Raw genomic sequence first — 20,585 nt, forward strand, 5'->3', positions numbered from 1 at the left:
TTCCTTTATTCTATTCCGTGCTCTCCGTCTCTTTTTTTTTTCCCCTCCGAGATGCTTCGATTTTTGATCTTACGAAAGAATGTTGTTCCTGGTCCGCCGCACAAATCTCTTGTGTGCTTATGTTCCTTTTCCCCATTGCCCCATGTACTACTGCCTCCGCTGAAGCTAGAATTCATACCCCGGGCTGTGCCGAACACCCGCACGATCGTTACTGCGCTCTGATCTTCTCTGCATTTTTCTGCTCTATCTTAATAGACTCTTCTCTCATGGCTGGGATCTGATCGTGTTAAATAATATAAGACTGCTATTACACTGCTCGCGCTGAGTACTGGGCTTTTGTTTGGATTTCTCAGATTGTTTCTGCCGAGTGCTGCGCAGATCCATATTTCTACGATCTATACCTTTTTACCATGATTCCCAGGGATGATATTTAGCTAAACGATTCCTACTTATGTTGTTACAATTTCACCGTGAACTTTTTGGAATTATGTTTTGTTCTATTTCGCTTTCAATCTTGTCCTGTCTATGGTTTATTTTCCCTCTTCCAGTTGTTGCTTCTATTCTGTTCAAAAGTAATGGGTGATCTAGTATACGACTTTGTTGATCAAAACACAAGATGGAGGCGACTCATATAGCAAAACGACCTAAACTTTTCATTTTCTGTTCTCATCCAGATTGGCTAGCTCTGGATTAAGCTTAGCTTCTCTAATGAAGTCAGGTTGATCGAGGCGAGACCCAATGATTCCTTCGCCTGTATCGCCTTTTGATAAACTGTTTCAGTTTGACAATACATCAACGGAGGTCATGAAGACCGCTCGACGCATCGAAATTGGCGAAAGCTGCAGAGAAGACAATTGCAGCTTACGAGTAAATAGGATCGGAATCTGGGTCCAGCACTCTCACGCTAGTGATATCAATCTCCTCTACCGCTCTCCCCTTGCCTTTGCCGAACTGGCGCTCTGCATAGTCTGTGGGCAGAATGCTTGGGTTCTTTTCACTGAGCTCCGTTGCCTCTCCGGAACCCCAATTCCACTTGTTCATGTACCATGCTGAGGGCTCAGTTAGCACGCATGGAAAAACTGTAGCGGATAATGAACCTACCCAAAGCAATGTAGCTAATGGTACCGGCATTTTGCATCCACTTCCATGGCTCCCTCAGAGCCAAAGTCCGCACACCTTCCCAGCCATAGCCTCTCAACCCGTTGCCTAGGTCCAAGTTATCATCTTCAATAAGATGATTAGCATGTCAAAACACAGAAGGGACGTAGGAGACCCCGGGAGTAAATGAACTTACACGAGCCCACCTGCCGCGTTTGTAGCAAAGCCTGGAAGATCCAAGCCGGGGGCGACACAGCCAAAACATCGATGAAAGTTCGATTCAGATCAGACACCGACTTTTCATTGAGTTCTTTCACATACGCCTTTTCCTTCAGGAGCTGTAGGCCCAACGGACAAAAGACAAGCTGGTCTGGATATGTCTTGTTGCCTGGGTAGACGAATACGGGGGTGTTGGCACATTTCTCCTGGTCCATAGACACCCAAGTCTTCCTGATAGTATCCCAGTAGTAGAATTTGTTTTCATCCAGACAGGAAGGGCCAGTCTCGTCGGGACCATCTTCTACCAAAAAGTCGTCGCCACACTGAGCGACGAGCGGCGATGAGGTTTTGCGCCTGACGCGTTTAAAGATATCTAACAAAAATTATAAAGTCAGTAGAAAAAATATAAGACTGGCCAAATGGACTGACTCACCTCGCAGATCCCGCATTTTATTCCGTTTTGCATCCACATTCATGCGTAGCGCCGTGCCATCGCCCGCCATGTTCTTGAGCGGCAGAGATAATCTCCTCTTCTCGTCGGCGTTGGAACTGTCGGCATACTCGATCAAGATCCAGTCGACAGTTGATATTCCACTCTGTGCAATGTCGAGGGCCTGGTTGAAGGCCTTGGTGATTCTAGACGCGTCTGAAGAACCGCATGATCGATCCATGGTGAGCGTCTTAGGGCTCATGTCCTGCATTTCAATCCCACCATCATCATCTCCTGGGCTCGATCGTCCTTTCTGGAGACCTCCCTTCGGAGCTGCCCAGGCGCAAGAGACGAGGATGAGTGGGAAAACCACACATGACCACACCGAGGGCTTCATAGCGATAGAGACCGGTTCAATATGAAGAAACCTATGAACTACCGGCGGAAAAGCTCATTTTAAAGTATTACAGCGCCGACTTCATAGCCCTCAAGCGGGGGACCCTTTCATGAGTGTTCACATAATGCCGCAATACTCACAAGGTCCCTCCGATGCGCCCAGGAAAGTCCACAAGGTGAATGAAGAGCGAGAAAACTCTGCTTTCTGGGTAGAAAATCCTCTTGGATTAAGGTTGTAAGTTATCATTACCTATATAGTAATTGATAGAACCTTTGGCTCACGCTAAAACGCACTAGATTCTTCTGGAATTTCTATGCCCGTCGTGTGAGGACCTCTGGGACGAATCCTTGTGCAAGCGAAGAGCCAAGTAAAAAGTCAACAAGCTCCTAACAGTTCCTACAAAAATTTCTGGAATGAGTACCTTTGGGATTACTGGATTACTTCGCTTTATGCTTGGATATCGCACTCCTGTGGTGTCTACTCTTGAATACAACGATAGACAAAACCCCCAATCGTTCGCAATATTTGCGGTTTGGCTTTGAATAGCAACACAATATAACAGACTTGTATGCAGGAGGTATCTACGTCTTTGGGAGCCCGATGACCATCAGTCAGGAATGGAGGGAATAAAACAGAGTGGCTTGATCTGCACATATACAACCATGTCACAGAGTGGATGACTACCCGCTCACCTCGGGCTCTTAACTGTTTCTCGCATCAGGTCTTTTCCTATTTTAGAGCTGTTCAAACTGCCGAGCCGCGCTGCATGTTACCAACTCCTTATTCTGCAGGCATACCTCCCCTGAACACCTATCATTCCTCACACAGCTTATCACTAATGAGTGATAGGACCTCGAGCATTTCAAGGTTGTTTTGTAATGAATACCTGTTCACCGAACACAAAATGTACAATCTCTAGTATTCAAGGACGATGATATGATATAGAGAATTCCTACAGATATAGATAAATGCACTGTAGAGATCATACATCCGGCAAACTGATGGTCATCCACTGCAGGGAGATCTCTGGCGTAGCCCCCAAACGGCTCTGAAATGTTATTTCAGTCTCATCAGAACACTGGCTTGGTTAGCATTAATAATAAGGGACTTACTATAAGGTCTGAAGTGGGCCATCGGGAGAAATTAGCCCCTAGGAGACTGGTTGGCCCCTTGGCTGCGCCCCATATACGATCTGTCCGAGTGGCCATGAGCACAGAAGGGAAGAGGAGGTCAAGTATGGCAACGAAGGCCTCGGTACGACTGGTCAGATACAATAGAATAGGATGATGGGCACCTAGTGACTAGAAAGCTCGTGCGACGCCGACAAATTAGACCTCAATTGAAGGGAGAAAAACGGTCATGACTGGGTGGAACTTCAATTTGGCCCAACTTTTACACCAACTCTAACCCTGGCAACGCCCCATAGTTGAAGTTGAGTTCCTGCCCTTGAGAGAGTTATGATATCACCGTGGTATGGGCCTGTCCTGTAACTAGTGAGTTAAATAGTCATCACTACACATGTATACAATTAAAAACTCTCCAGGGCGGCATCCGACCTGGCCCCCGCCAAGTTGAGAGTCGCCGTCTTAGCCCCAGCCTTGCCCTGTCCGAATTTAATGTTGGCCCTTTTCTGGGGCGGGGCTCCTCCAGGATTGCCCCCATCTTGGCGAGTGTATCCTGGTGAGCTGCATTTGATGACAGCGTAAGAGCACACAGTGGGTGGAAAAGCCCTAGTACTTCTTTTAAGAGATGAAGAGAGAAGACGACCCCCTAAAGTACGATCTATCATTTTCTGGAGCACTGCGTGCCTACGTGGTTTTTCCTTTCTTTTTCTTCTTTTCTCATTTTTGGCGTTTTTTTTAAATCCCTGTTCTAAATATTCAGATTTGTCTTCTTTCTCTTCCCCTGATGACTACCGAGTTCTCTCAGAAATAGTCAGGTCTGCATTGTAATCAGTCTTGCGAGTCGCAGCAATCGTCAACTTATCTCAAGATAGGTGAGGATTGGAACATTGATCAGTTCTATAGCGAGTGTGATGGATTCAAGGCCTCATCTAGCGATCATTCATACTGAACTGACCCATTTAAGGGACAGCCTATTTAGAATAGGAACGGATAAACTGTTAATACGAGGCCCCTAGCCTCACCTATAGTTCCTTGCTCTGTCTCTTTTATTATTTCCCTCTCTCCCCAGCGCTTTATCCCATCTTTCTGCTGATCTTCGTTCTTCCACATGTGACCATATTTTTGGAACAATTTGGCTATTCATAACCATGAATAACTACCCAACTCTGGTCCAGCCAGAAGGCGTTCTTCGTTATATCGCACTCAGTTCTGCAGGTGCCATCTTTGTTACGACTCAGTGCCCGGGCGCACTTAGCCAACAGGCCAAAAGACCAAATATGCTAGAACTCTATGTTCTAGCATGCCCGGGACCGATATAAGTAGCGCGCATCGTTAGGCTTAGGTGAACCACGCCTAAGTCCTAACAATCTTCCAGGATGGCAACGACCAGGTTCTCAAAATACCCCTCAAATACGATATCACGGAATACAGTCAACAAACAATCAAAAATGTTCGTCATAAAGAGTCGGTCTCGGAGTCATGCATAGGTCGCGAAAGACTAGTCTATCAGGCTCTCCCTAAGCAGCCTAATATCCTTAACTGCCTCTTTTGCACTAAAGAAGGTCTTCGCTTTCTATACTATTGATTGGGGGACCTCCGAGACTACCTATAATATAACAAAACAACTTTCAGTGTGCGAGAGCAATAGATTAAAAATGCTATTGATACTGTCTCTTTCATCTATTTATATAGTGTTATCTATAGTGATATCAGCCCCTGGAACTTTCTTATGGCTAAGGACCTATTTATCAAACTTTGCGACTTCGCTGGATCAGGAATTGGCGACCTTAAGTCATTGGTCGAGGAAGAAGACTGATACTGAATTTTACTATGGTCACCATGCACCTTTCAAACAGACCTCTTTGCTTTAGGATGCTTGATTTACGAAATCTCCACAGGAAAGACTCAATCCCTGATTTAGATTATGAAGAGATACAAAGATGGTATACTGCGCAGATATTCCTAAGCCTTGGTGGTATCAGACACAAGGATCTCATCACTAAATGCTGGAGGTTAGAATATCCAAACGCAGAAATGCTTCGGAGCGACTTCAACCATCAGTTAAACGGAGATAACGACTTGGTCGAACCTACGAAATCAGGATTTGGAATCAAGTCCAGTCTTTTTGCAAGCCCGTTGGTTGCGCTGGGACTGGGGATCTCTATTGCTGGTTCTGCCATTTTCTGGGCCTATCAGAAGCGAATTCGGCGCTGAGATGGGTTGTCCCTACGGTGTAAGATCTACCTTATTCGAGCTGCTGCCGGGCAACTTTCTTGCTCTCTTGTTGCCGTATTCCTCGAGTCTCCGAGCTCTTTAGACGCCCCACAACCAGTAATATATATAGCAGTTCCCGCGAATTAACTGGTATCCTCTTCTTTTTCGACCTTCAAGTGACTCGCTGTTTCTCACTTACGCGGCAGAGATCAAATTTTAGCGAAGGATAAGATCTATTTCGAGAACATCGGCATTTCGAAAAAGCCGCTTATAGGTGAAATTTACTCGAGGCTTAAAACAAGTGTAAACCTTCATTGACTCAAGAAGCCGTAGAGATGCTAGATGTTCTTATTCAATAATGCTATATCATCAAAGACGTGTAATGGATACTGTGATCAAGGTGACGGGCACACCCACTCTGGCCTGTGGCACTAGCACGGGAACCGTCTCGGCTATTCCGGCTTAGAGCAGTGGAGAAGCACTGCTAGCATCATATTCGCCATTTATGTATAAGGAACTAGAAGTATTCGCGTACTTCAAAAAGGTTGGGCGAAGTCTTCAGCGGAAATGGCGGAATAGGGTGACCATTTATAAATTGGGTGTGTAACAAGGATTCCAGCTATGACATGCATCTTGAGATAATATTAAAGATACCCGTTGGACGCGAGAGCAAAGGATAGCGCATGCAATGAGCTTCCATTCTTGTCTTTCGAAGACTGATAATCATTCTGAATAGAGACTGGTTTATTACCCCTGTCATCTGTTGTGTAGAGGAGCGCCGTCTCGTGGACCACGAGGTATGGGTCTGGGAGGCACATTGATGATCAGAGCCGGAGATGTTCTTGTGAACCAGTACCGGTGGGCGATTTCAGGTCCACATTCCCTACCGTCTGGGAGTAGAATAGTCATTCTGAAGGGCCAGGGTTCCCAGATACGAGGCAGCATAAATTCGTCAAAGCGGAAGTCGAAGCAGCGGGTACCGTTGAAGAAACACCCTGGACCTCGAGTTCAGCTGTTGGTCAACTGAGCGCGTTCCATCTGTCTTGCCAGCGTCGAACTGCCTTCCTCGTCCTCCATGCCAATGTTCACCTCGATCGCAGTCTTAGGCCGGTTCCGGTTCAATCCATCCAGGAGCATGCATGCTTTGCAGATACGCTGACTCGACATGTACCCGCAGCGTTCGCAGTGGCCCATGGTCTGAGTCTTGATCTTGGCCTTTTGCGACGCAAATTTCGACTGAGAGCTAGCCGGGATTTTGATTTCCGTCTCACGCGACGCAGCATCTTCATTCTCCGCCAATTGCTTCTCCATGGCAGCCATTTCACCACCACTGGATCGGCCGTTCTGGCTCCCGCAGCCTCCGGCTGTCTCGTCTTCTGCTGTGGCAGCAGACTTGGATGTCCTGCCATTTTGAGACCCCGGTATCGGCACGAGTACGGCCATATCCTCGCCGCTCTTGACAATATCTAGGATCGAGCTGGGACGGATCTTCTCGAGGTCTTTGATCAGAGTACGGGCGCTGCCACGGAAGGCCTCCGGGGAGTAGATGCACTCTGTGCTAAAGTAGTCAAGCTGGCGGTGGTGGGCGTAGAGCACGATCTCCTTCTCGTAGGCGTACTTGAGCGGTTTGCTGCGCTTGATGTCCGACCCACCGGAGGCAGTCACGATACTCGTTCCACGCGACAGTCGAGGCAAGTCACCGCGGAGCAGGTTCATCATGACCGTTTCGGCGACGTCGTCGGCGTTGTGGCCGGTCACGACATGGTTGATGCCCAAGCGTGCCGCGCCACGGTCGAGCGCCTGTCGTCGAAACACACCGCAGTAGGTGCAGTTGCCCTTCTTGCCCACCTGTTCCACCACCTGGTCCATCGTCCACCCATACAATTCGCCGTATCCCACAATCTCCAGCGGCATGTCGTACTGCACCGCGTTCCGCTTCACGGTCTCCAGACTGTCGTCGCGATACCCGCGAATGCCCTCGTCAATCGATAGCAGGCATAGATTGAGGCCGTATCCATATCGCTCATTCAGCGTCTTCAGCACCGCCGCGAGCACGGTGCTGTCCTTGCCGCCGCTGGCTCCGATCGCCACGCGCTCTCCGGGGTAGAATAGCTTTGCGCTGGTGACGGTCTCGTGGACCTCGGTCTCGAAAATCTGCAGGAAGCAGGCGCGACACAGCTTGTGTCGGTTCTTCGGTCGGATTATTACGGCGCGTGCTGCCTTGCAGGAGAAACAGGTCGTTGGCGCCATGGTGGTGGTGGATGTCGAAGTCTCAAGTCTGGTGGCGGGGAGGAAAAAGAATTTGGGGTTCCCCGCCGTAGTCCGTGGCGGCGCCAACTGGCAGATTCCCATCGTGACATTCTTACTCGTTCATCTTGGTCTATTGCAAGCTGTGTTCATTTTATCTGCACCGCATATATCGCGCTACCAGTACATATAGACATGGGAAGAGAAAGGGATATTTGCAACCAAGACCGACGAATAATGTGCCCCGAAAATGACATCGTCCAACACCAGGTGCGCTTTGTCCACAATATCAACATGTTGACCATCAACGGCCCAACTTCTCGTTCAGATGCACGGGTGGCATGCCCTTCCGACATAACAGTCCGACCGAGAAAGCCGGCCATCGGTTCTTCTTGGCCAGCTGTCGGGCAATGTCGTGGATGTGATGTCGCCGGTGAATGAGCGAGTGGGAATACGGCTTCGATCGATCCGCGAAAAGCCTCAAGTGCTTCCGATCTTCCGGACTGAGCATCTCAACGGCTTTGTCTGTCTTCTCGTCCGAAAAGGCAAATGACGTCCCGATGATCTTGAAGCTTCGCGCCATATGGTGCAGGTTCGAAGAGTGCCAATCGTCCGACGTCCACACGGGCTTGATCTTCCAAGGGAGACGGCGCTCGGCCTTGAACGCATTCCACCAGTCCTCGATGCGCAGTCGTCCCTTCTCGCCGCTGACTGCATGGATGCATCCACTCGAGCCTAGAGCCACATGTACGAGCAGTCGGTCGGCGACCACGTCCACCGGGACTTCGTCAATGGTCGCCTCCTGGTCTGGGTTGTCACATCGGGTGGCAAGGTGAATCTTTCGACCCGGATGTAGCGCATACGCCGCCGCGCAAGCCGTGGAGGGCGTGGCGTAAGACGTGTTGAACCCGGGATAGGGCAGCTCGTCAGCCGGTCCCACGACCGACGGCCGGATAATGAGGATCTTGTCCAGGGCATTCTTCTGGGCTGCGTTCCGCAGAATCAGTCGCTCGGCCAGGTGCTTCGCATAGGCGTACGGCCAGGGGAAGTCGTGGGCTTCGTACTCGGCCGAGGTGCCGGTCTTCTGCACCTCTTTCCAAACCTCGGGCGCGGTCTCGTAGGGGTCTTCGTTCTCACGGCCGAGAGGGTACACGCGCTCTTTCACGGCGACGTCGGAGCACTGGCTTGTCTGCCAGAGATGCGAATTGACATAGGCTGTCGAGAGAAAAACGAAGCGTTCCAGATGGACGAATTTCAAGGCGTATTGCGTCAGACAGAGGGTTGGGGCGATCACGCTATACGAGAGTTCGCGGAGAGAGTTCTTGAGCTCGATGGAAGCGGCAGCATGGATGAAGATATGGACGGTTCTCTTCAGCATCTGCAATTCCTTGTCGGACAGGTCCATTGTTGCCGTATCGCCCAACTCGCCGTCCAGGATGGTGATGCGCTCGCTCTGGGTCAACGTCTTTGCGATCGACGCTGGCAGCATGTTGGACCATTTTACTTTTGCCTTCCTGAACGGCAGTTAGTACTTGCTATTTCTCCATTGGGATCACTTTTTCAATACTGACGAGAAGCCTCCTCGGCACAGCACATAGACATGCTTCGGTGATGCTTGGGTCAAGAGCCGGTATAGCAGGGTCGTGCCAATGAATCCCGTCCCGCCGGTGATGAACAGAACCTTGCCATCATAGTAGTCCCAGATCATGACGACGTATGGCTGAAGAGAGCACGAGCAGCTTTATTTCCACGACTTGGAATGAGAAGCGAGGGGGCAGTGTGCATCAAGGGAGAACCATTTTGATAGGAGCTTGCAGTGGGGCCCCCGACGGGATTATATAGTTCGCAAGAACCAGTCTCCGACCTCGAGCGAACTTGTTTCCTTCAAGCCTGCTGGGAGCGACGAATGAGGCCCCCAAGTGGGTTGCATGCAGAAGCTGCAGCCAGGGTGAGGGGAATGAACGCCGTGTAACCGCCGGAGCTAAGGCCTTCGAGCACTGCGAACCATTCATATCGCCGGCTACAATCAACGACAGCAGTCCAAAACCGCAAACAGGCAATTGATTACCCTCCTGCATGAGCACTGGCCGTGATAATGTCGTGTTTCCGTGCTGTTCTTGCTGGATCGGTCTTCCAACCCGGAGGGATCTAGATTGGCCCTCATGCATTCCACCATCCATGAATGTTTAAGATGGTTACAAATTGTTTCTATCTCCAACCCAAGCAAATCAAAAATCCACGTGGAGCCTTTGTTCGATCGCAAGCTGTCGAAGACTCACCGCTTCATGCAGCTCCTAGGCCTGGACTCCGGACTGCAGAGCAAGTCTGGCGGTCTTATCGTCAATTGCAAACTGGGCCAGTGCGTTGTAAGATTCTCTCGAAGGCGAACGAGGGGTGCAGAAGTGAAAAGAGCCCTAGCTTCTCTTTCCCTGAAGTTGAGTCCTTACGGTCAGAGTAGATCATATACTCCCTTCGGATCGTGAAGACACTGGACCCACCTACATCTCTGTTGAAACATGCAGCTGCACGACCGGTTAGAGCCTGAGTTCTCCTATTCCATCGTGGTGGATGAGACCATGGTTTCAATCGCGCCCAGCTCAAGTACCTATTCCCTTGGAAATTAATTGCAGGCGACTATCACACTAACGACCTGACCACATGGCTTCTTTGTTGATTCGAAGCCCCTATAGTTCATTGCTGTTTCATGCACTTTGTCAATAGCCGCACTGTTTACACTGTTTACTCCGGACAATCCCCAGGTGCATATTGGTACAATTGATCGCCTCACTCGGCACACGTGAAATCTATCTATCAAGGTCGCTGTCATTATATGCTCATACACTGCTCTCCGTGCTTTTTCAAGCGTTACGGAAAAAGCACTTTGCACGTCAAGTCTACCCCGGTCTACTGTGGAGATCCCAGGGCCCAATTGTATATCGCTTTCACCGTCGAAGGAACGTTGTAGCCATTGGGCACCTGGGTCTGGGAAGAGAGTACCTTTGATCGCCGCTGGAATGCAGACTTGACGAGCTGAGACTTGAGCTTGCTAGCCACCGGTAAGTCCTTGTTGTTGTACAGGTTGAGGTCATCATAGACGTCGCTGGTGCCGCATAGGATCTTGTCAATCCCCAGATAATAAGCCGCGAGGCCAGCCTGCACAGAATTAGCTTGACTGGGAAAGACAGCAAATATGTTGCCCGATCGATGTCTTACGGTGAATGCTGATGCTGCGCTCGTTCCGCCATCCGCATTGGTATCGAGATTGCCCTGGTTGTCCATCAGATAGAGCGGAAAGGTCGGGCCATAGACGGTCAGAGAGCCTGTTTTCCCCCTGCTGAGACTTCCAGCCTGCTGAGGAGCGCCGCGGAGATCCAGATACCCATTACTCAGGTAGACACCGCCCACGGTAACGAGATTATTGCTAGATGTCCCCAGTGCCGCCGGATACCAATCCCCCAGCGTCCCTTGGACAGCGTAAGAAGCCGCTGCCACCACCAGTCCACCTTCGGATGCAAGATGGTCCAAGAACTCCTGGAAGAATTTCGCGACTTCTGAATCGACAATGTCACTGAACTCTCTTTTCAGACCTGCATCCAATCAGCAGCCCCTCTCAACCCCGAGAATTGGCGTCTCACCTGTTGCCATAAGTGAAAGTGGCTTGAAGACCTCCTTAGCATGCTTTTTCTTGTCGGCGTCCTCATTGATTTGCGTCTGAATGTACTGAAAAGCCATTCGGAGACCCCAAATCGTGTTGCGGCAGCGTACTTGGCCAGTCTTGATGTGTCTGGTATCCACGCAGGCTTTGATCAGAAATAAATCCGCATTTGGGGCGACGCCGTAGGTCTTTCCAGCTGCTGCCACCGTCGACTTCGTCCCATGGTTCTGGTTGTCGTTAATACTCGCGTCCATGATTTCCCATTCCGACGATGCCGCTTGGACATTCCCATTCGGCACATAATAGGTGCGAATCTCGCGGTCGCCGTTTCCTCGGATTTCCTTGAGAAGCAGAAAAAAGTCTGGAGTTAGCCATGCCCAAGCCAGCCAGCCGCGAGGTCCACGCTTACCTCCAGATCCAAGTTGAAGCCCGAGTCGAAGATGTAGAGGGTCACCCCCCGTCCGCCACTATCGTCGCGAGTGTATTGCCAATTGTCGTTAAAGACACCCGTCTCCCTGTTGGAAATGAACTTGAACTGTCTGACATCGGTAGCAACGGTGCTAACCTGTCTTGGCTGGAGAAAGTGCCCGGCATCCGCGAGGACTGGCTCTGGATCGTCAACCCAGATTGGCTGGTGGACAACTTCGTGCGGCAGCACGAAGAGAATGAATGGCAGAGCTCGGACTTCGTCGTGCTGGGATTGCGTGAGGTTCGCGACGTAGTCCCCGTTACTTTCTCGGCGATAGGAAATATGGTTGTTTCTGCTTCGGACCCAAGACTCGAACGCGGTTGGGTCACTGCGATGCCTGACACCGAGGAAGTACTCGCTCACGGCTGATGTGGCGGTGACAAGATTGAGGCATAGTAGAAAGACTAGCGCACTGCCCAAGTATGGCGAAGAGGGCATCATCGGGGAAAGCAACTCGGAATGTGAGAGTGGTCTGGCCCGGCAAGTGTGAGCATGGGTCAAGAGCGAATCTGGCTATCTCTCTGGTTTTGAAACAAAAGGCATTGGGCGAGGAAAAAAAAAGTCTAGAAGTCGGCCTCGCGGCGGCTCGAGGCAAAGACTGAAGGCGCAGGAGAAAAGACACCAACAACGCCCGACCATCATTACTCTCGTCTCCATTCGACGCTATCAATGTCTGGCTCTTATCCTGGGCCAATAATGGCATAGTTCACTAGTTAACTCCATAACTAGTTAATTAGTGTTATCGTTGACATCGTTGGATCCGGCCCCCGGGGCGTCAATCGCGCCAGTAAGGCTTCAGCCTCGCACAGCGCAACGTCATGTCAAGGGGGCATTCGACATTCCTTCGAGATAACAGAGCTTTCCCCTTTCACTGACAGCTGTCGGAATTGTGGAAACTCGACCAATTGGAATCGAGCAGTCGACATGGCTCGCTTGAAGCGGGTTTAGCGAGCAGAATCCGCGTCGTCGGGCTGTCAAGTTTTATTGGTTACTGAGTAACGCCGTTCAAAAGACGTTACTAGATGGACACACCTGTGACTATGATAGACATGGCGGGTGTAGGTGGCACTAACTAGATAGATATACCTGGAGCCCTGGCCCAAGTTGAATATTAGTGTGCACTCTACTCCTTTGCAAGGGATTCGACGATACTTAGACTGTCTCACCGTACCGAACTAAGCAGCGTATTAGGGCAACCTCAGAGTAGTATCGTGGATAGACCGGGTATACTGCTCGGGCTTATACAGTGCGATGACTGACTTGCTTCGCAGCCATCTTCCTATAGCTCGCCGCCGTGGCAATTCTCGCCTTCTTCCCCCATACTAAGAGCGGCACAGGAATCATATACAGGGCAAAGGCAAGGACTGCTGCGAGAATATGTAGGTTCCGCAAACCCATACCATCCACCCAGGGCGTAAGCACAAAGAGGACAATGACGGAGATGATGTTTCGCACGAATATCACCCCCACCAAAGCGTCGCCGATTACCTGTTCCCACTAATTAGCGATTGAGTCTGCCAAGGAGAGATTTCCTACACACGTCTTGGTAGCAATCCATCAGATAAGAGAGCGAGATGCCGCTGATAGATGCCAGGGTAAACCCAAACACGCCAAACCCAACAGCGAGAAGGGACCAGTGTACCTCCTGAAGGACATTAGTATATATAGATGAGAATTCCAAAATTGGAGCATCGACTGACGTAGGCTAGTCCGAGCCCAAACATTAAGATCGACCCAGGGCCAAGAATGGCAATGGGAAGTGCGAGCCAAAGGCGCATCTCCGGCTCATAGACACCCCCGTTCTTCTTTGACAACCACAGAATATGTTTGTCGCTGAGGTATCCACCGCATGGGAATCCAATCACTGCGCCGACAAAGGGTGCGAGATTCATCAGGCCAACGCCAATCGCACCGAAGTTGTAGGGAGGCAGAAGCATGTACGAGGCTTGGAGCGAGGTCATGATGGCAAACCAGGCCAGAGTCGATCCGTAGGTAATAGCAGCATATGCAACAGCAGGGTAAGTAGAGAGAGTCACGATTGGATTCCAGAAATGTGGCCAGAGAGACTCGTCGGTGACCGTGACCAACGCCATGCGCTGTCGATAGGTCTTTGGCTTGATATCAGGGTTCGTAGCCACTCGAGTAGCCACTACATCGGCGGTCACCGTACTCCGACCAGGGGTCTTCTTGTCGCGAGTGTCCTCAGGGCCCATTAGGCTTGTCTGAGACGGGGAGGCTATTCCCTGGCCGTCCACCACGGGGACAAATTTGGATTCCTCGAAGAGGAAGATGACACAGATCAAAGTCACCCCGAAGAAGATAACACACCACCACCACATCCACCGCCAGCCCTGGGAGTCCACAATATAGCCCGACGCGACGGGCCCAAGGAATGCCCCGGCAGATTGAAAGATCATGAACCATCCGTTCATAGTCGCGTGTTGATGGACAAAGAACATGTCAGCCACAGTGATCTGCACGACGATCTCGCTAATCGCACCTCCCAGCCCGGATATCAGATTGCTGCCGATGAAGCCACCGACGGTGTATACCTTGGCTTGCCACACGCACGAGGCAAACTGAAGGGCAGAGCTGAAGATATAGACAGGACGCCGGCCATATTTGTGCACGAGAGGGATAAAGAAGAAACATCCGATCGCAAGGCCACCATAATTGACCGCAGCCCCGGCATTCAGAATGTCCACCGAGAAACCAAGCTCTGTTTCCATTGGTCCCCATGCGGTAAAGCCGATGTCGAGCTGTACAAAGGTCCACAGGACGAAGAAACTCACGAGGCTGAAGTTGAGGGCCTTGCGCGCGGTGGACCAGTTGAGCGGATCATTAGGATCGGCCGTGGGCGTGGGAAACAGGACGAGCTGGTCGCGCGTGCGGTCGACTATACACATCACAGATCTCCGTGTTAGGCAACACAGTCCACTGTCATCCTTTGCGAAAGACCTTACTATCTTCTAGCGCGACCGTGCCCGGAGCCCAGAAGGTCTCGTCCTGTTCATAATGCTCGTTCACCATGACTGAATCCATAGACGTCCAACTCGCTTTTGAAAGGAAGCCGTTCAGAGGGCTCAACTCTCCACTCGTTCATCCCCGGCCATCACTTTAAGTGTTCTCTGCGCTTTAGCGTGCGGAGATGCGGGTGACCACGGCCGTTATCGCGAGTGACCACAGGGTTGTATGTGGGGATGTGACAAGAGTGATAGCCATCCATCGAATCATCTCTCTCCAAACAGGCTGATTTGGTGTGCATGACAGGGAAGGGCGAGCCCAACCATCCAAGGAGCGGACGCGATACTCCAACCCCGCTTATCAGGACTGGCAATGCACCTCACTGAGTGGTCAACGCGTGCCGATGAGGAGGGATGAAGCTTTGCGACGGCGTCCGCCAGCGGACTTTATTCCGCCTGTGCTTTGTCTGGTTTGCTGGTTTCTATTCGCGTGCCATCTTCGGCGTATATTACGCGGTCGAAAACACGTTTGAGAGGATCGAAGATCGATATCATCTTCATCAGGGAGTGGCATGGTTTCCGCATTTTCTATTTCCTCGTGGTATTGCTGCACCAGGCCGGGATTGGGGACTGGTGGATAAATGTGAGCTCCTCTGCTGGAATAAGAGAGTTGACTCCAGAACTAGGCGAAGGTGACATACCACGCTGCTGCATGATGCTTTGAAGCGTTGCCTTCCGCGTCAGGTCGAACATGATGATACCAGCATCGCTATCGTTCACATATCCAGTCACTATCCCGGGTGTTCTTTTGCGGCCAATACCCACGACTAAACCGTGGTAAACTGTAGCGATTCAGCATTGTAACTGAGTGCTGGCTTGTAGTTTTTCTGAAAAGATGCGAAAAGATGCCCGAGATGTTGTTGGACAAGCTGCTCTGCAAAGAAAAAGTCCTGTCAGCAGGGATAATACTCAACTTGCAAGCTCTCGACTGGCTGCACCTTGCCAACGCCTGCGTCGCCGACCCAAGCCACTTCAAAGTGTCGATCAGAGTCCGTGGTTGGCCCTCAAAGCATATTTCACCTGATGCACGAAGATGAGTGGATTGAGTGTGGAGCAAAGGGTCACCGCGTCCATCACGCGGCGAGACTGAGACGTGAGGCGGTGGAGAGCAGAGACTGAACTGCTGAGCCTCACCAATCTCTCTTTTTCATCTCTCCTCCCATTGTCGATTTAGCTAAGCTGGCCATCTCGACTTTGCTCTATTGAATCTTCTGAGGTGATTACAGAACGTGGAGTGTGCTTTTCAGAATGATTCATACTAATCCCGTATCTAGATCCCGTCACACGGAAGGAAGATTCATCGAGCTCAACAGCGGTTTGATGAGATTATTTAATGGCTTCAATAATACCCTCGCCAGCTGCAGGAGGCTGGTAAAATGTGAGCTTCCTCAATCCTACTGATTCAAGCAAATCGCGCCACTGCTTCTCCGAACGCTCGAAAGCGGCGACTTGGACCATCATCATGATACTCATGCAAGCAGAAGGCAGATCACAATCGGTATCTGGGAGGATGGTCTCGTGAATGATCAATCTGGAGTATCCAGGCTCCATCACGTCCACGATGTGCGACAGAATGGATCGGCAGTGTTCATCCGACCAGTCGTGCAGGATCCAGTGCATGAAATATGTTCGGGCGCCTGTACGAGCACGATCAGCTCAATATTCCTCCATAAAGATTGAGGAACTCCCTACCCTTGACAGGCTGGGGAGTAAAGAAATCGTGAGTCGTCAGCTCAACGCCGGGGGGAGGGCTCTCAATCGCCGAGATAACCTGTGGCAAGTCCTGGAGAATCAGTCGACCCGGAGCCGTGGGAAACTTCTCCTTGAAGTTTCGCGTATAATGGCCTTCACCACCCCCTATATCGACAAGAAGGACATTGTCTGAAAACTCGCCCTTGAAGCCGTCGATGATGTGCTGTTGGATATCAAACCAGTCGACCCAGTTAGGAGTCACCTTCTGCTTCATCGTCATCCACTGCTGGAAATCCTTGGCCAATTCTGGATTCTGGCCGAGCCACTCAAAGTAGCTGAGGTCAGTGTTGAAGCCCAATTGGAATGGCGTGTCTTTTGCAGATGCCGGAAACTGGTTGTTATTCCTGCGAAAGAATTCCGGGGCCTTGGAGGTGCACAGGTTTCCAATCTCAAAACTGCTGCTTGTCAGTTTAAGCATTCTGGAAATGATCTATTATTGACATTACCAGGCTCGCGTCGTTGCTTCCATGGTCGGATCTGCCATGACCATGGTCAGAGTAGAGGGTTTAAACGTCTGGGCATCAATTTGATTGACATATCCCGTGGCAGAAAGCAGTCGGATAATCTGGTCTACAGAAGGAAAAGTGAAAGGGTTGGGTTAGCACTGAGCTCCCTTGATATGCCGCAGGCTTGGATCATCAAGCTTTTGGAAAGTGACAATCAATCTGCGTCTCCAGTGCGAGTCAAGACATCTCCCTCGCACGCTTGGGCCAGTTCCGACAACGGTGCCTGAGACTCACCAACAAGGATTGGGCTAGCTCCTGTTTTCTCCGCAATTTTTTGGGGCGTCACGCCTTGCTCTGGGCTCTGGCTCACCTGAGCGAAGATCTCTAGCTGGACACCCATGCGAATAGCCATGAGTATCGGGCCATTCTACCAACTCAGTTCCAGTTCTGAAGCAGGAAAGAGGCAAGCTGAATGCTCCTCGAATGGTATAGGACGTACCATGACCACATCCTGAAGCACCCTTTCAACTGGCGACTCTAGTGCCGCCAACAAGCCCCTGGTGGCCGATAATGCTTCAAGGCGCGTTTTCTCGTCGAGGGCCTGTCCGTGCAAACCGCCAGCCAACGCGGCGATCTGCGTGGGAAGCGAAAGCTCCTTGTCCTGTGCCATTGTGAATATGCTTCGATCGACGAGAGACGTAACTCAGGGTTTACAATAATAATGTGAACGCGACTCTGTGATTAGAACATATTACGTTGGCACGCACTAATTTCTGCATGCGGAAACAGGAGCGGGATTTCCGGCGTGTTAGCCCCCACATCGGAATCGAATTTTATAGTAGGTATTGCCTCTTACAGTATAAGCAGCGCATGGCTAGGAGCTTTCTGATTAGTTCTCTATATAGTCGAAATTCTCAACCACGGTTCAGGACTGCGAACGGGGGCCATTTAGCCCGCAGGCACATCCATCACAGTCCAATTACGTGGGAGCATGCGCTCGTGCGATCTAACCGATCCAAACTATCAGCTCGTCGCCATATCATGATGGCAAGCAACTTGCACCTTCTGCGACTGAACCGGGCAAATAGAAGGGGCTAGTATCGCTATAGGATGATTGAGGCTGGAGATATAGCCCATCAGCTGTGACTCGAGATGCCGGTTTTCCTCGGAAATGACGACAAGACACAATTGAATCCGATTAGTTGCGTGCTCCACATTGCCAAGGGATGGCGATACATATCGTTCGGGCAAGCCGGTGCTGGTGCTCGCTTGGAGCGACCAGTGGGACGCCAGAGGAGACTTAGGAGGTGGCGCTCTAACAGAACCCTATCGGCTGCGGACAATTGCTCGCTCAACTTCTCACCTGTAGCGTGCATGCGAGGAGGACAGCTGGAAAAACACAACACTAACAAGACTGAAAAAAGGAGCACATCCTCCAGGATCTCGATCATCCCACATAACCAGATCTCAGATGGACCCACCCGGCCTCCCCGATCACCTAGAGCGGGTTACATTTGCATTTTTATTTCCTAACTCATCCTAATTCATATTTTGCTTCTCAGATATTCCCTCTTCTGCCCCCATGGTTCGATCCATGGGACACAGTGGGGTGATCCGTTCGTCTTTATCAACTGGTACAACAGCGACGGCGAATGCTTCAAAGCCCCCTTCCCTTCCCGAATCATCCACCTTCCCCAGAGACCACCGGACAGCAGAAAAATGAGCGACAGCAGTACCGTCCCATATTGCGGCCAGCAGCTGATCGGTGTGTCAGTTGCCATTGCAGTTGTCCAGATCTTGGTGGTCGCGGCTCGCTTCTACACGCGATACATGCAGCGACTGAGATACGGGGTCGATGACTACTTGATTATACCAGCGCTGGTAAGAACATCTCAAGGGCCTTTTGCCAAGTGGTCTTGCAGCTTCTAATCAAGAAATAGCTGGCCAGTTTAGGGCAATCGGCTCTCTATATTATCTGTACGCCATTATCACATCGCAACTGTGCAGGTCGAAGTACTGACTGAACGTAGTGGTCAAACTGGGCGGAATAGGTCATCACCTCGAATATGTCGAACGAACGCCAGAAAAGCTGGTGGTTCTGGAAAAGGTCCGTTGCATCTTGCATCCTATAGCGTGAGTGTCATTGGCTGATTCTGTCTGTTTCCAGGGCCTCTACGTCAACGAGATCCTCGATTTCCCCTTCACCGTGACGCCGGCCAAGATCTCGATTCTCTTCTTCTACGTTCGCATTTTCAGCATCCCCAAGTTCCGAATCTTTGCCTATATCGTCGGCGCGATCGTACTTGGACACGGAATCGGTGTCTTTTTCGCTGCGGTTTTCCAGTGCTCGCCAGTCGCCTTCACATGGGACAAGACCATTCCTGGAGGTTCTTGCTTTAACCAAGAAGCCTTCTATCGCTACGTGTCCCCGCCGAACATTCTAACCGATGTCCTGCTCTTAATCATGCCCATGCCTTTTGTGTGGAAGCTGCACACTCAAGTCGGGCACAAGGTAGCACTGACTGGAGTTTTTCTACTCGGAAGTCTGTACGTATTGACTCCATGGAAACACATTGATGGTGTGAATCTAACCCTGTCTCCAGGGGCACTGTGGCAAGTATTCTGCGCATGACTATCTTCTTCCAGGAAAGTGCCATGACAGATCCGACATGTATGTTTGCCATCCACCGGTACCTGAGTCTTATCGGTCCCTCTAACAGGATATAGGGACCTCTGTCAATCTAGGAATCTGGACCATTCTCGAGGGCGGTATCATCATCATTGCAGCCTGTCTCCCGTCCATTTGGCCGCTCATTTCCAAGATGATCCCTCGGAGACTCCTCACGACTTCATCTTCGAAGCAACTACCGCGCCATCAATATATCACTACGCCCCGGGATACCAAAGCCAGTACAGGCTTTTCACGTCTCGGGGATAGTGTGGAAGGGGGCAAGTGGCCACTGAACCAGAGCTTGTCTCGCGAGGCGGATTCCGATAGACACACAGAAGAAATATCGCTGGACGGTGTTTCGCGAGTCTATGAGGCATGATCCGCGCTTTACTGTTGTGCTTGACTTGATTCCGCGTGGCTTTGTGATCAATCAGAGAACCCGCATTGTCAGGTTGACTGATCCGCCAACCCGAAACAGTTGCACAACACGCGCACGCCCGTGCAGAGGACTGCAGCGCTCAACCGTGGAATCTGACTGGTATTCTGACCAGTTGCCTTGCAACTAATCTTCAAGCTCCGCCGCCGCGTGTTGCGGACTCGGTGGTTCGGGGTGCGGGAACTATGCATTCATATCTCTCCCCGCAGGAGGCGGTCTAGGCGACGATCCTTCAAGCGCAAATGATCTAGGGGGCTCGCACTTGTTAATGATCCCTGAATCTACCAGGCTCGCTCATGCTCAGCTGCAGCCCGAGATGGAACGAATCGATGTGCATACGCATTGCGTGCCGCCTGCCTACCGGGAATACTGTCTCCAGAATGACCTCGTGGGGAGAGGCCACC

The 20,585-nt window shown here is 50.9% G+C and overlaps 7 protein-coding genes across 7 annotated transcripts; 2 read left to right on the top strand and 5 right to left on the bottom strand.

Moving 5' to 3' along the window:
* Positions 1–861: 861 nt before the first annotated feature.
* Positions 862–2,144, bottom strand: N7459_002602 (uncharacterized protein; the record flags this gene model as incomplete). Its single annotated transcript, XM_056941787.1, has 4 exons — positions 862–1,049; positions 1,102–1,224; positions 1,295–1,690; positions 1,751–2,144. 4 exons carry the CDS (start codon positions 2,142–2,144, stop codon positions 862–864), a joined length of 1,101 nt encoding a protein of 366 aa, XP_056801670.1.
* A 2,635-nt stretch (positions 2,145–4,779) lies between these two features.
* N7459_002603 (uncharacterized protein) lies at positions 4,780–5,482 on the top strand (the record flags this gene model as incomplete). The annotated part of the gene is given in 3 exon segments (XM_056941788.1): positions 4,780–4,899; positions 4,917–5,059; positions 5,281–5,482. Coding segments are annotated over 3 exon segments (465 nt in total), but the record flags the coding sequence as incomplete, so codon positions are not given.
* Positions 5,483–6,490: 1,008 nt separating this feature from the next.
* On the bottom strand, positions 6,491–7,732 carry N7459_002604 (putative PP-loop ATPase superfamily protein; the record flags this gene model as incomplete). The annotated part of the gene is made up of 1 exon (XM_056941789.1): positions 6,491–7,732. One exon carries the CDS (start codon positions 7,730–7,732, stop codon positions 6,491–6,493), a length of 1,242 nt encoding a protein of 413 aa, XP_056801672.1.
* Positions 7,733–8,033: 301 nt separating this feature from the next.
* Positions 8,034–9,437, bottom strand: N7459_002605 (uncharacterized protein; the record flags this gene model as incomplete). The annotated part of the gene is made up of 2 exons (XM_056941790.1): positions 8,034–9,243; positions 9,301–9,437. 2 exons carry the CDS (start codon positions 9,435–9,437, stop codon positions 8,034–8,036), a joined length of 1,347 nt encoding a protein of 448 aa, XP_056801673.1.
* A 1,196-nt stretch (positions 9,438–10,633) lies between these two features.
* Positions 10,634–12,294, bottom strand: N7459_002606 (subtilisin-like protein; the record flags this gene model as incomplete). The annotated part of the gene is made up of 4 exons (XM_056941791.1): positions 10,634–10,882; positions 10,943–11,316; positions 11,365–11,725; positions 11,794–12,294. The coding sequence occupies 4 exons, from the start codon at positions 12,292–12,294 to the stop codon at positions 10,634–10,636; spliced, it is 1,485 nt and encodes a 494-aa protein (XP_056801674.1).
* Positions 12,295–13,092: 798 nt separating this feature from the next.
* Positions 13,093–17,744, bottom strand: N7459_002607 (uncharacterized protein; the record flags this gene model as incomplete). Its single annotated transcript, XM_056941792.1, has 10 exons — positions 13,093–13,341; positions 13,394–13,498; positions 13,554–14,749; positions 14,817–14,885; positions 15,518–15,658; positions 16,226–16,513; positions 16,569–17,023; positions 17,075–17,198; positions 17,369–17,501; positions 17,574–17,744. 10 exons carry the CDS (start codon positions 17,742–17,744, stop codon positions 13,093–13,095), a joined length of 2,931 nt encoding a protein of 976 aa, XP_056801675.1.
* Positions 17,745–18,793: 1,049 nt separating this feature from the next.
* N7459_002608 (uncharacterized protein) lies at positions 18,794–20,124 on the top strand (the record flags this gene model as incomplete). The annotated part of the gene is made up of 6 exons (XM_056941793.1): positions 18,794–18,955; positions 19,015–19,051; positions 19,105–19,181; positions 19,242–19,621; positions 19,678–19,745; positions 19,802–20,124. 6 exons carry the CDS (start codon positions 18,794–18,796, stop codon positions 20,122–20,124), a joined length of 1,047 nt encoding a protein of 348 aa, XP_056801676.1.
* Between the last annotated feature and the right edge of the window lie 461 nt (positions 20,125–20,585).

Source organism: Penicillium hispanicum, assembly GCF_028827665.1.
Source record: "Penicillium hispanicum strain IBT 35686 chromosome Unknown utg000003l_segment0_segment0, whole genome shotgun sequence".
Classification (NCBI taxonomy): domain Eukaryota; kingdom Fungi; phylum Ascomycota; class Eurotiomycetes; order Eurotiales; family Aspergillaceae; genus Penicillium; species Penicillium hispanicum.